Source organism: Diadema antillarum, unplaced genomic scaffold, assembly GCF_040938485.1.
Source record: "Diadema antillarum isolate AM-2024a unplaced genomic scaffold, OU_Dant_1.0 seq00000861_RagTag, whole genome shotgun sequence".
Classification (NCBI taxonomy): Eukaryota; Metazoa; Echinodermata; class Echinoidea; order Diadematoida; family Diadematidae; genus Diadema; species Diadema antillarum.
The window spans coordinates 181082-196744 of record NW_027271731.1 but is presented as its reverse complement, the minus strand read 5'-3'; the positions used below and the strand labels follow the sequence as shown (position 1 = coordinate 196744).

Sequence of the window (15663 nt, the reverse complement as noted above, 5' to 3'; positions counted from 1 at the left end):
CGTACACATTACACACTCACAAACGTGTGGCACACATCCCTGGATGTTATCAGTCCAATAGGACCAGCAGGACCTCATCAATGGAAGCGAGAACACCCCCCCCCCCCATCATGTTGACACTAATAGATCCCACAAACACTGTAAAAGTGGAAATTTTTGCGGTGTGGAAATTTTCGTGCATTTTGCTCAACCAGATGCTAGCACAAAAATAAATGCAAGCGAATACAATTGTATTTTTGCACGCCATATGTTCCAGTAGTAAAGGTCCTGATTCCGTGGAATTAAAAACACACGAAATCCATCTTAATACCCGGCCGAGCGCGAAAAATTACTCACGCAAAAGTATCAGCTTTTACAGTAGACTTCATGCTACGAAGATGGATGGTTGAAATTATAGTTCACAAATACACGTTCATAAACTTACTGTTTAGTACACTCTTTTATTTGACACAAAAATATGCTGACAAGATGAATTTCTCACCTGTAAGTGGAGACTTGATTTACTGTGCAATAACAGTCTGCAGTCCTACACATTGTGTGTATTTGTGTATGATTCTATGGGCATCCATGTAAAGCAGATTTTTGGCATGACGAGAAAATTCTTGCAGTCCCAATAATCTTGTTGCAATGGGAGTCTGCCCACACTTGAATCACTCCAAGCCAGATCTCAAACGAGTACAATTCACTGACTGACCTCAACACTGTCATTACTGCTGGTGACTTGCTTGTACATGTATATTGTCAACATCCATCTTCCTCACTTCATAACCCAAGCTCCATACATCAGTAGAAGAGATCATAACTCAAACTCACTGTCCCCCAAGCAACAACTGATTCCTAAAAATTCTCTTTTTATCCCTGAACAACTCACATCTGGAACCAGTTACCAAACCTTCCAGGAGGCTGCCTTTCCTGTCATCAGAGGGCTGAAACTTCCTGTGGTTCCATGTTGCTGTAAATCTTACAGAATTTTTAGTGCGCACATTACTATTTTCATTGTAAATACAGTCAAACTCGGATACCTCGAATTCGTCGGGACTGAAGAAAATGGTTCGACGTACGCGAATTTCGAGGTACGCGTACGTCGAATTTTCTTCGACTTATCCAATGTTTATCGATGTTCGACGTTTATCGATGTTCAACATGGTGTCTGTTATAGTGCCTATTGATTATTTGCATGCTTGTCAATTTGAATTGAATCAACTTTTATATGAATGAATTGAATGAAAATCGGAAATGAAATCAAAATTTCAGAAATAAAGATTTTGGTGGCCCGATCGCGCCACCAAAAAAAGAAAAAAAAAAGTCGGATGTTTGCCTTTACTTTTGAAAATGAACAGCGGTAAGATGCTAAAATAAAGGTCAGAGGTTTGCGTTTAATTGTGGAAATGAATGACGGTAATATTCGACTCGGTATGATACTAAAATAAATGTCGGATGTTTGCTCATACTTTTGGAAATGAATAACGATAAGACTCAGCTCCGTATGGTGCTAAAACTAATGTTAGATATTTGGTTTTGCGTTCGGAAATGAATAAGGATAACATTCGGCTCCGGAAGACGCTGAAATAAATGTCGAATTTTTGCTATGACGTGCGGAAATGAAAAACAACATTCAACTCCGTACGATGGTTAAATAAATGTCGGATGTTTCCTTATACTTTCGAAAGTAAATAGCAATAGCATTCGGCTCCGGAAGATGCTAAAATAGATGTCAGATGATCGTTTTTATGTTCGGAAGAAAATAGCAGTAATATTCTGCTCAATCATGTCCATATGATGCTAAAATAACTGTATGATGTTTGCTTTTAAATTTCGAAATGAATAACAGTAACATTCAGCTGCGTTTAATGGTAAAATTAATGTTTGATGTTTGCTTTGACGTTCGGAAAAGAGTAACAATAATATTCAACTCCTGACAATGATGAAATAAATGCTGGATGTTTGCTTTTACGCTCGAAACTATAAATTGCAATAACATTTAGCTCCGGAAGATGCTAAAATAAATGTTGAATGTTTGCTTTGATGTTCTGAAGTGAATAACAATAATATTCAACTCCGTACGCTGATAAAATAAATGCCGGATGTGTGCTTTTACGTTCGAAAGTAAATGTCAATAGCATTCAGCTCCGGAAGATGCTAAAATACATGTCGAATGATTGCTTTTACGTTTGGCATATTTGGAAGTGAACAGCAGTAACATTCTGCCCCATACGATGATAAAAAGAATATTGGATATTTGCTACGGTACATTTCGAAATAAATATCACTAACATTCAGCTATACGTTTCATGGTCCAAAATGTCTGATGTCTGCCTTGACGTTCAAAAATGAAAAACAGTAACATTCGGCTCCGTGCGATGATAAAATAATTGTCAGATGATTCATTTCACTTTCGGAAGTGGACAGCAGTATTATTCGGCTCCGTTCGATAATGATTTTAATGTCGGATGTTTGAAATGAATAACGGTAATATTCTGCTCCGTACGATGCAAAAATAAATAACAGATTGTTGCTTTATCATTTGGAAATGATTAATGGTATTAATCCGCTCAGTTAGATGCTAAAACAAATAGCGGATGTTTGTTTTCACGTTTGGAAATGGATTAGGATAGTATTCAGCTCCGTAAGATTCTAAAATGAATGTCGGTTGTTTGCTTTTACATTTAAAAATGAATAACTGTAACTTTCGGCTTTTTACAATGCTAAAACAAATGTCGGATGCTAACAAATGTCAGCAAATCCTCCCATTTTCTCATTTCAAACGTAAGTTTTGACCTCCTCAATATATGGGCATCAACTTTTATAATAATCTCTACACCTATTTGTCAAATCTTTAAACACAGAGTAAGATGATTGAATTTTCTATTCATTTGTTTTAGACATGGGCATCTGTATCACTTCAATAATGCTTAATATTAATTTGTCTATATTTAGTAGGACCGATTTAGTTTTTCTAATGTTTTTCCTGATTTTTTTTTTTTTTTGGTCACCAGATTTTACTTTCAACCACCAGAAAATAAAAATCAATGATATTGGTGGCCCGATAAAACTTACTGCGGAGCCCTGTGTATTTTATTCTTCATTGTGATCGGCCTATACTTCCAGATTTTCATAATCGCATTGCTGGAAAAAAAAAAAGTTTCTGTATTTGCGTTCTCGGGGAAGTAAACTTCGTGAAAGGCAAAAAAAAAATAGTTTAAGAAAAGGCACAACGAGGGAGATTTATGTTTTGACAGTGGAGCATGATTAATGGCAAAGATATAACTGTCAACGTAAGCAGGTGCGCCCCGACGGTTGAGAAATCTACGCGCATGGTGTGACTGTCTCGATCAAAAATCAAAACACAGTGGTTAAAGAAAAGCAAATGATGAGGCAGCGCGTAGTGCTATCGTAAAGCACTCCATTGGCACGGGTGCTATGTGCATACCATGTATGTGTGTTAGTAGGTGTTGGGGATTTTCCTTGTCAGCTGTGTATCGGGTATTTCTTCTTGGGCGCGCGATTGTTCTGGTCTCAGAATATTTACAATCGAGTGTGAAAACATTTGGACATGTCTTCGCTGTCCACGCGCGCTTAATTGGAGATGCTGAGTGATGTTTGCAATTTCGATTCGAGCAACATGCTGGGAAAAACAATAAGTTAATTAAGATCGGGACATTAGATTTCCCTTCGAGGTAACCGAACTTCGAGTTATCTTTTTCGAGCTACGCGAATTTTAATACACGGAAACTCCATAGGAACAATCGGGACTTTCATTTTGCCCCCGAGGTAAGTGATATTCGGCTTATCCGACGTCGAGGTATCCAAGTTTGACTGTATGCTAAAAAATGTTGACGGCACCATCATCTACTGTCACAGCACATCCCATCCCAGTTTAGTTCGAAAAGAGCTGCTTCAGGGATTATCTCGTCAAGGTTCAAGGATCAGAAGCATTTTGAGGTGGGGCCTCAGGAGATTTAAAGGGAAAAAAAAATGCCTTCTAGCTCATCCCATAACTGCCACCTGATCATTCATTTAGTAGAACTGTGAGTCTCAACAAAGCAGAATACCACAAAGACAAGAGAGAAAAAAATGCTCTGTTTTGATGTACCATCAAAGAGCTCCTCCTCATCGTTTGCCATCTCAACAGTCTTTCAAATGACATGGTAATCGCTATGAAGGTGTGGTGGTCGATGACGTCAGCTCTACTTGCTTCTTTTCCTCCAGCAGTTGGTTGCCGCGCTGGATTGATTCCTCCATGAGGTCCATCATCTGTGGTGTCACCTGCATCCGCATAGACCTGGCAATGTCGGACCAACAATGAGATAAGTTCATTGGTCTAGAGTGCCAGTTAGGGCTAATCTCTGAATACTATGATTACTTAAATTCTCACGTGTTGAAACAATCATTTGTGGACTACTGTCTACGCCATATATTTAGCAAGTCTAAATTTTCGCGAATCGGATCCTGACGATTTTGCAAGTGGTTAAATTCGCGATCGTGGAGTCCTGTACCAAACGGAGAAATTAAGTATACGCATAGGTCACATTCATAGCGTCATCAGAGTCAATATTTTCACGTCTTTAATTTCGTGAATAGCAGCTGACTCGCGAAATTCGCCAAAATAAAAACCTCATGAAATATTCAGCGTATATACTGATTTATAAGAAAAATGTACAAGGGGGTGTCAATTGAACTGTCAAAGACACAGAGGTATCGTCATCCTCAACTCACAGTGGCTCATCGACGTCTTCAAACAGATCATAGCTGTACTGGAGCCCGCAAGCACATGTGGAAAATAATCTTTATACAATGTTTCAATGGTCATTTGTTACATCCTGCTATCGAGATGCATCATATCATTTCAATCAGATTTCTCTTGAATGGATCATCTGCATGGAGCAGATGTGTAAGCAGATGGGTATGGGTACTTAGTGTGGACCCATTATTCTTTTTACCCAAAGTTCCTATTGAATACTGTATAACACAATATTTTCGCGGCATGAAATTTTGAAAAACTGGAGCCGACGGCCTTTTTCGCAGCATGAAATTTTCGCGAGTTGCCTCTAACATTCAATGCATATAGTGTAGACAAGAACTTTCGCGAAATTTGCGAAATTAAAATGCACGTGAACATTCCTTGTTTTAATGCATTAATGTATGCAAATATAATTCAGTTTCCATGTTTGAAGGCAAGTAGCCTATAAAAAACATTGAGAGGAGAAACTTGTTGATTAAGTTTGCACAGAAAGAAATATCAGAAAGCAGCTCACATTTCTCTTGCTCGCTCTTCACTTCTCTCTAAACGCAGTCTCCTGTACTTCTCCAGCGATGTCTCACCCATGATGTACTGGAAGCCCAGTAGTAATGCCCCAGAGGGAATCCTGGGTTTGGGGGAAGTTTTTTAAAAGGAAGAATGTAGATGATGGAAATTGCAGTAAAATATGAAAGTCCTTCCTTGTCACGACAATCTACATAAATTCATTCCATACCCTTTCAATACAAGCCCCTTTGGTATAATTCATCTACATGCAGACAGTGTTTTTTGTTTTTTTTTTCACTTCAGGACTTGTCGGCATGTGACATCAAATCCTTTGCTACAATCGACATATGCCTTGCAAACCGGAACCCTGGGATGAGAAGACTTTGTGCAGCCTTTGAATGTGTTTGGCAACTCTCCTTGTTTGCGGTCTGCAAACAGCATAACGACTGTGTTCCAACAAAAATATATTACCAGGGGGGTGTTTCATAAAGCTGTTCATAAAGTTACGAACAACTTACAAGCAACTGGTGATCAGTTCTTGTGCTGAATTATTGAAATTCTGATAAGTATAGCACATCAGAACTGATCACCAGTCGCTCGAAAGTTGCTTATAACTTTATGAACAGCTTTATGAAACACCCCTCTGGTAATATATTTCAATTCAAGGAAATGAGATGCCTCAGCAGCTGGCGTAACAAATGTGATACTGATACAACCATTTAATCAGTCATACATAACATTTTCTGCATTACTGATAAATTTGTAGCTTTGGCTTTCTGAGCAAAATTGCTGATGCTGCACAAAATCACAGAACTTCCATCATCTCCCTTCAAAATGACAAAAGAAAAGAAAAGAAAAAAGCAGCAGACCAAACAGAAGACCCTCCAAAGGATCTACCCAGTAATGAAAAAATGGTAAAGAACACATCACAAAGATAAATGGAAGAGAAAAATCAAATCAAGAGCATACTCTCTGTGTCAAAAGATATCAGCTGATAAAAAGATTTGTGAGTTCAACAAATTGTTAGCTAAAAAAAAAAAAAACTCCACATAACAATGCAAACAAAAACACATCTTTGGGATGGAGATGCCCGCCAAATATTGCTATCATATGTCCAACCATTCTAATTAGCAAGCTACCTGTATTATACACTTCAACAAAGATAAATGTAATGTTAATTCTCAACTTAAACTCAATGGCAAGGTGCCTAAAGAAAAACTGTACATAGGCAGTCAGCACTTAGCACTGTCAGTATTCAAGTTGAAAGTTTTGCTTAGGAATTGTAAGAGTTGTCTGCAAACTCACCCAAGCAGCCCTCCTATGAATGCACCACCGACCATCCCACGTAAACCGAGATTCATGCGGAACAGCATACCAGTTGTCACTGCAACGGTGGACAATAGCCAGAAACAACAGGTAACCAGCAATCATTGACTTCTCAAGAGATGTCATCCATGAAATGTAAACACTTCAATTGTTACAGAGGACAATCACTCCTATGGGGTGTTGCAAACCTTGCAATAGATACTGTAGATCAATTGCAACTTGCAATCAATTGCAAGCGTCTGTAACTGCAAGCTGCAATTGATTGCAACTTTCTTGCAACACCCCCTAGAATTACATTATTCTCAAGAAAGCAAGCATCATACTTTTTTTCTTATTCAATCCAGCTGCCAAATGTTCATAAATACCACTAAGTACTGTCTTCACACATTAACTGGGAAATACAGTATGCTTTTAATAATGGAATCGGAAAGGAACTGTGTGAAGCAATGAAATCCTACCACACAAGCACAAACAAACACATTGATACACACACACACACACACACAAACACAGACATTTACTTGTTTCTAAACTCTCATATATGCACAAGTTTGCCCATAAATCGAACTTAAGCACATTGCTCAGACAAAAATTATGTTTTGCATCAGTGTATATGGGCGAAGCATGAAATCCTTTGAGGCCATGGTCCAGGGTAGTGGCTCTTGGTTTTTGATGCTCTCTGGTAATATCTTATAAGGCCTTATTTTTTAAACTTTTGACTTAATGAATTACCTGCAATACAAGGGGAAAAACACTGTAGCTAGACTTTCAGTATGTTTGCAGACACATTTTATTTTATTGCAAGCTTCTTGCATTCAGTATTCTCTCAATTCTTGGTATGCCGGTCAGTATGTCATGCAAAAATTTCAGCATTTTGCTGCAACGCTCTGACGACCCACATGGACCACCCTGTTTTCAGTTCATCACTTATCACTCAGTGATCCTTTCTGGATTAACTACCAACATCACTCTACCCACCTCCAGCCACGGAGTAGCACAGAAGATCCTGCTTGTCTCTGTACATGGCAACAGTCATGGCAATGCCACTGCGCACGAAAAACAAAAACAAAAGAGAGAGACCAAACATTGCTTCATGTACAGTTTTGTCTTTTGTTGCACATCTCTTCTCGTGTTCCTACAGAACACCAATACTCATGAGATTAACATGAAACCATCAAATCAATCATAGTCACATGAGATCAAGATGATATTTTTGAGCATGGTGATAACAATTTTTTATTCCCTTTTGACAGAGACTCTTTTACTGACTGAATGAATACTTTCTCATGTAGCCATAACTAGCAGAGTTTACAGTGCACAAGCAGCCTATCAGATCAATATAGGGTCATGCATTAGAATATGCTTGATGCCTCTGTCTTGCACGTATGCAAGGACTTGAGTTGGTATTTCCTACCCGAAAAATGTCAGGATGAACATGATATACCATTACCTGTGCATTCACTTGGAATATCGTTTCTCAAACATCATGTGTACCTCACAAATACATGTTGTACTTTGCGAACATGCAGACAGTTTTCCGCACAGTGAGAACATCAAAATGTGATCATCAAATGTTTCAGGCTAGCTTAAATGATGCACCTATTCCTTTCCATGACTACTACAGTGTACCATAATCCTTGTTAACAATCTTTCACTCCCACATTTTGGCCTTCACTCACTGGTATCCTCCAGCTATCATGGCTGTCCTCCAGCCCCATCGGAAGCCATAGCGAATCATCCCTCGAGATGCAGCGTTGTATGAGGAACCCTGCATGGGAAGATGAGCAAATGAAGATGGAACACATTTTAAATGGATAGTGATAATGAAAATAACAACAACAATGATAATAATAATAATAATATTAACAATAACTACTACTGCTGCTGCTGCTGCTACTACTACTACTACTACTACTACTACTACTACTACTACTACTACTACTACTACTACTACTACTACTACTACTACTACTACTACTACTACTGCTACTACTACTCCTACCACTACTGCTACTCCTACAACTACATGTACTACTATTAATGATAATAATAATAATGATACTATCATCAATAGTGAAAACAATGATATCAAAATTACAACAAAAGAGGATTGATTCAACAAATTCTGAAGAAAAAAAACCAAACAAACAAACACATATATTTGACATCAATCTGGCAAGATTTTGACCATAATCATTACTTTATGCATACATCAGAAAATTCACAACAGTTCTGCCCTGTATAAATTGTTTCTGATCCCAGAGGGCATTAGTTGCATGTGAATGTGACAGAAACTACAATCACTACAAGCTTTCTTGTCCCATCCCACTTTAATAGTGGTGACAGGCTGCAAGCAGTCTCTGAGTAATTTCTGTTACGCTGTAACCGAAGAATGAGGAGTGGAAAAACACAAACCGTAGCTTCAAGCTTGCTGTGATAGATGGCGGCCTGACTACTCTGGATGTATCTCTTTCTTGCATGTCTGGACGCTGGGAATCCTCCGTAGACAAAGCCCAGCATGCCTCCGAGGATGAACATCATCACCAGTTCGTACAGCTCTCGTGAAAATCCATCAGCATCACTGATAAGGGAGAAACAACAAGTTCTTATTGTTGCAATATGAGCCCGCCAGGGTGGAAGAATGTAATGCGAGTGTGATTTCTGGGTCCAAGATTGAACTACCAGGTATTTAAAAGCTTGGTAAATCAATACATTACTGTGGATATACATTTCCTTGCTTTATATTTTGTCATCTCCTGATATTTCGGCCAAAGTAAAACTAGGATAATTAAGCTTGTTCTGTAATTTTTCAAGTCAAATCTGTATAAATCAAAAATCACATGCTGACGCACCATGACTTTTCAAACCTACTACTGATCACACATCACGCATGGAAGTGTTGCATTCAGCAATGGATACTTACAGCACTGCCAAGTATCTTGAATTTTTGCCTGCAAATAAAAGCTGCTGGATACTTTTAAAATCCTAGTTACCACTGGCTGATTGATAATTCACGAATAACTTCATTTTGGAAATTATTTCAGCAGAAGTCTCTTATCATGCTTAAACAGTCAAACTTACATAAGATGAAAAAAGTAAGACAGGTGGCCGCTATCGACAATTTTTTTTTTAATGCTTTTTCTCTTGGAGGGCATTGTTTTGTAGTTGTCATATACGGCAGGTGGCTGCTATAGACAGGTGGTCACTAAGACAAGTTTGACTGTACAAAGCCACAGGATTATCAGGTGAAATGAATGATTTAGATATGCAGGAAGATTGCATATATATTTCATCCTCATCATTTCCCCCCTCACTAGTTGTAATTTTCTACCTCAATGTTAAAGTTAACTCGTTTAGGATGGAATGATTTTTGCTATAACACACATTTCCTATAGACACCTGCCCAAGTATTCTCGGGACTTGTCCTCAACAGGTTAAAGGGCTTACTTCTTCCTCATTCTCTTTTTCATCGATAAATTTTGAAATATTTAAGCCAATCACCAGTGTGGAAAATACTCACTTGTATCTATAGCCCTCTCGTATCCTATCCCAACCACTCTTTTCTTTCAAATCAGATGTTTCCATGGCTACAGTGCCTTCATCTGCATCTCTCTCTCCTCCATCAGTCCTTGAAACACTGCTGTTGGCATTAGCTTCTCTATCTCTCTGCACTGATGAAGCATGAATCACTGGTATCAATGCTATCCGGCTGATGGCCACCCTGTGCAGAGCATGCTGCAAAGTTTGGAAAATAGTTCTGGTAGATTCTGGTGAAGAGGTCCCGTTGTCTTCATTTATTGCACTCCTTCTCGACAAGTGCTGAGCTGCACTGACTGGTGGGATTCTGTCAGACGCATCACTACTAGGACCCATCGCATCAGACTGGTGGTGACTGCTGCTGTGAAGTTCATTCCTTGGCTAGTGAACAAGAAGTGAAAATTTTCAATTATACTTATTGGCTCTGCAGACAAGCTACTTAATACTTTCGTGCTCAATCAAGTCATATCAAGCATATTCTAATGGGACAATAAAAATATATAAAAAAAGAGCAAGAAGTTTGCTTCTTTTTAAGTTGAGGTCCAAACAACCTAAATCTAGGTCTGCCCTATTTGCATGCAAACAATTAATTGATGTATCATAATGCCAAATGCTTAACCGGGCTTGTTGCACTTGACAACCTTTAGTCACGGCTTTACCTATGCAGCCACTCTGTCTAAAACAGAGAGGTACAGTGTAAAATAATGTAGAAACTTACATACATTTATATGAGGCTTTCATGGATCTTTTTTTTCCTGATACTGTAATGTATTTGAAATTGAGAGACCTGTTTTAAGTTATCATCATCAAAACTTATAAAAAGTTATGGTGTGATTGAACATGGCATGGTAAACTTTATGTGCCAGGAACTTTAAAAGGGATGGTATAGTTTTGGTTGAGACCTAATTTCAGGTTCCTAACATTTTTTTTTGGTGAGATAATGAGAAACCTCTTATGAAATATGAAAGAGCCTGTAATTCTATGAGGAATTCAACACTTATTTGATGAAAATTGGTTTTGAAATGGCTGCGATATCCAAAAAGAATGATTCTATACGATGTAATAAAGTGTGGGACCCACACTTTATCACGATCGCTTTGTTTGAATTTTTTTTTTTTGATGTTTCAGTCATTCCAAACCCGATTTTCATCAAATAAACTTTGAATTTCTCTTAAAATGGTATGCTCTGTATATCATAAGTGAGTGTTTTCATGGCATCTCGCAAAAAGTATAGGCCTAAAAGCCCAATTCTCATCTCCACCATTTACTGTACCGGTACCCTCCCTTTAAAGACTTAAATTATTGAGATAAAATCAGGTAGGCCTAGGGCCTAAATTTATTCAATCTTTTACTTTTGCCATTCATTAACTTCTCAAGAAACTTAATTTATTTTACTACTAGTAACTACATAGGTTCTATAGAATCTACATCTAGATCTAGGGGTTCTATTAATACAGACAGACAACATGAATGCGAATGGTCATTAAGAAGGACAAGAGTGAGACTAATTTTTAAATCTATTTTAAGAGAAGGGAGAGAAAATGCCAGCAATGTAATAAAATATCTCTGAGCGGGAGATGGGAGGGCGGCACGGATCTCACACGCTACCTCACAACTAGCCCAACCTCGACCAGACGCTGTTAGTATGCTGTGTCGCGCTACTTACAGCGACTGGGCTGTGTATAGTTACCTCACAACATGTCCTGGACCTAACTAAGCTACATGGACAGAGACTAGTGTAGTGGCGTGCAGCAATTTAGCAATCTAATAAACATTGAATTCCTCATAGAATTACAGGCTCTTTCATATTTCACAAGAGGTTTCTCATTATCTCACCAAAAAATGTTAGGAACCTGAAATTAGGACTCAACCAAAACTATACCATCCCTTTTAAAGTTCCTGGCACATACCCTACCATGCCATGTTCAATCACACCATAACTTTTTATAAGTTTTGATGATAACTTAAATTTACAGGTCCCTCAATTTCAAATACATTACAGTATCAGGAAAAAAATCCATGAAAGCCTCATATAAATGTATGTAAGTTTCTACATTATTTCACACTGTACCTCTCTGTTTTAGACAGAGTGGCTGCATAAATAGGTAAATTTAAAGCCGTGACTATTTTTAGCAAAGGAAGGTTGTCAAGTGTAACAAGCGCGGTTAAGCATTTGGCATTATGATAAAATTTACATCAATTAATTGTTTGCCTGCAAATAGGGCAGACCTGGATTTAGGCTATTTGGACCTCAACTTAAAAAGAAGCAAACTTCTTGCTCTTTTTTTATATTGGCATTGTCCCATTAACGTTAGAATTTATGCGTGATATCGTGGATGGTGTCGAACACTACCGGTACTTGCCCATAACAAAAGTCAATTAGTGGGACTGATACATGTACGTGAGATTTAATACATTCGTGAACCGACAACTTTCGGACTGATCACTCGTCGTTTGTGAAAAGGGACAAAATGCAATTTAGCACATCAAACTTTGCAACGGTATATTTTTACGTGATCATGCAAGAGATTAATAAAGTAACCATTTGAACTCTACCTTTTCGCGAAAACCAGCTCAATTGACGGCAGACGATTTCGCATCAGCATCGTTCGGCCGCAATGCTAAAATGAGCGACAAAATAAGAAACTGCAAAATCTTGATCTTGATGTTGTGCAATGGTGTGGTATCCGTAAAACGTCCACGGAAAAGCAATTTCGTCGCGGAGGAGAGTCAAGACGAAAGATGAAAAAGCAATGCACATGCACGGTCGTTTTCTAATTGTCATTTGTTGTGATTGTTATCTGGAATGTATGTGTTTACAGGGCCCCCTGGAAAACAGTACTTGATTACTGACAGGGCCACCCTGAATGAATAAAACGAAATAATAATAATGATAATCAGTGGCGGATCCAGAGGCCAAGGGCGCAACCGGCGCACGCCCCCCCCCCTTTATTCTTCGTAAAAAACAAAAGAAATAAAAAGAAAAACAATGAAATGAAACCCGGAAGTAGCACCAGAAATATTAGTCACGCCCCCCCTTTACAGAATTCCTGGATCCGCCCCTGATAATAATAAGTCATTGACTCTTTTACGAACACGTCCCATGATATGTACAGCATTTTTTTTTCCTATACTGGAAATGCATTTGTTGTACAGGACTGGATTGATATTCTTATTAATTTGTTGATCTTCCGTTTTACTCGATCTACACAGATTATTGGTTTACTTACATGGTCAGAATTGCATGTGCCTGTGTGTAAAATTCATTGACTCTTTTGCGGACACGTCCCATGATATGTAATTTTTTTTTTTCCCTACACTGGAAAGACATTTGCCGTACAGGACTGGATTAATATTCTTATTAATTCATCGGTTTTACTCTTGTCTTTTTACAAAATTGCACAATTCCTGGAAAACATGCAAACACTCGCGCACACACAAGCACACAAAACAATTTTTTTTTTTTAATATATTGCACTTTGTTAGAGGAGCTTTAAAGCTATATAACAGTGATACACAAACACTTGGCTTCAGGACCAAAGAAACTTACTGTCTGTCACAACAGAAAAACTGTGCTAAATCTACATTACGGTGATGCAACAAACTCAGTCACTCACAGTACACGTACAAGGTCAGAAGATTCAATGTCATGGTTTGCTTTTCTGTTTTTTTAGCATGATGAATATCCTCCTAATTTGTTGCATGATGGCTTTCGGTTCCACACCACTGAAAATGAAATATCGAAGAAAATGTTCCAGTGTGGCACAATAAGTTGTGTTCCAGCCAATCAGGCTTCTGCTTCACGTAAAACCTACATCGTTGTGCAATCATCAACTACGCGCAAAGATCAAATTTACAAGGAGTGCTCATTCACAAAGCTCAGATCCACACAGCATGGTCATCTGCAGACACAAACACATACCACTCAATGGCTGTTAGTCTCTATCTCCCAAGACTCATTTCAACTTTATAGCAGCACCTCAGAATTCATACGATGAGTTTCTAAAAATTTTTTTTTTTTTTAAATATGAAAGAAGAACAGCTTTGCTACTAGAGTTTAAATACATGTTTATTGGACTTTTTTTTTCTTTGTACACATATATCTTCTCATACAAAATATTTACAGGGTATAGTGATAATACTTACAATGTAATGATAGATATTGTGGAATGCTACATTCACAATGATTTTGTAGTGGAGAATCCATCATGAATCAATTTCTTTATACACATGTGAAATACATATCAACTAATTCCCCAACATCAACTATGGATTAAATATTAATTTTCTTTTCTTTTTTAATCCTTATCACTGTAATGTATTGTTGTGTTTTCAAAATAAAACAAACGTTGGCATAGTGTTAGCATGAACAGTAGGACGGAATATGATGACTTTGACAAACTGATAATAATGATAATAACAAGGTATTAATTCTGCCTTTCCAATTAGGAAAACAAATCAATATGTCATCAATTGGGAAGGCTAATAAACCAATCATTTCAGCTTGTCCCTGATCATCCCACATTTATAATAACTCAAGCATTTTCACTGTTTTGTTATAGAAAGGACATACTATTTCATGTACATGCTGTATAGAATACATGTGCGTGTACTCGTTGCCTGCCTTTACAGGGAACACATGCTGGAAAAGACTGTTCAAAAAGCTGTCCTGTCACACACACACAGAGCCAAACAGAACTTGTTCTCGATTAGCAATGTATGCTGGTATGGGTCCCCAAACTCATGCTGCCTACTATAGACCATTGGCTGCAAAAACAACTACCTGGGGGGTGTTTCATTAACGTCTGTCAGCGCTGACAACTTGAATCACCATAGTAACAGTCAGTGACCAGAGCATCTCAGCCAATCAAAACCAAGGATTTCCCTGAAATTGTCAGCGCTGACAAACGTTGATGAAACACCCCCCAGGTATTAGTTCTTTAACCCGTTGAGGACGGACTGATTTTGCTACAACACGCATTTCCCATAGACACATGCCCGAGTATACTCGGGACTCGTCCTCAACGGGTTAAAGAATTAACTCCTTGTGTGCCACGTTCGCACGCCCGACTCAGTCGACGGCGTGCCAACTTCGCATATTCTGCTCAAACGCACAAACCCACCCAGACCGATTGATAAATCGCCAAATGCCACAGTACAATGAAAGCGTTTCTTGAGATTCCATTCCTGTCACATGTATAGCTTGCATTTTATGTGGTGATTGGCTATCAAGGGGTGTTCCCTACTGCATTTGCAAGTAAATTCTAGGTTTCTGTCACTGTTTTGCATGCAAATGTCATGCCTCTACAATAATGTAGCTACTGATCATTTGATAGAAAAACAATCATAAATTTGTCATACAATTTACATCAAAGCAAAGCTGGGCATTTTCTCTACAACTTTGCTCATTACATGTCCAGAGTAAAAAAAATTTATAAAAGTTACATACATTTGAAAAACAGAATGCTTTGTCAAAGTGTGACTACGTTGCAGTCTCAGAATGATGTGGCACACAGGGGATTTACATCATGGCACATAAAGAGTTAACAGGATAG

General features: G+C 38.2%; 1 protein-coding gene across 1 annotated transcript; it reads right to left on the bottom strand.

The window, feature by feature from the left end:
• Nucleotides 1–4155: 4155 nt before the first annotated feature.
• Nucleotides 4156–12692, bottom strand: LOC139740549 (complex I assembly factor TIMMDC1, mitochondrial-like). The gene is made up of 8 exons (XM_071651138.1): nucleotides 12665–12692; nucleotides 10092–10489; nucleotides 8987–9152; nucleotides 8251–8339; nucleotides 7550–7617; nucleotides 6551–6629; nucleotides 5256–5366; nucleotides 4156–4282 (listed from the first exon to the last, which is right to left on the bottom strand). The coding sequence occupies exons 2-8, from the start codon at nucleotides 10442–10444 to the stop codon at nucleotides 4156–4158; spliced, it is 993 nt and encodes a 330-aa protein (XP_071507239.1). The 5' UTR covers nucleotides 10445–10489; nucleotides 12665–12692.
• Between the last annotated feature and the right edge of the window lie 2971 nt (nucleotides 12693–15663).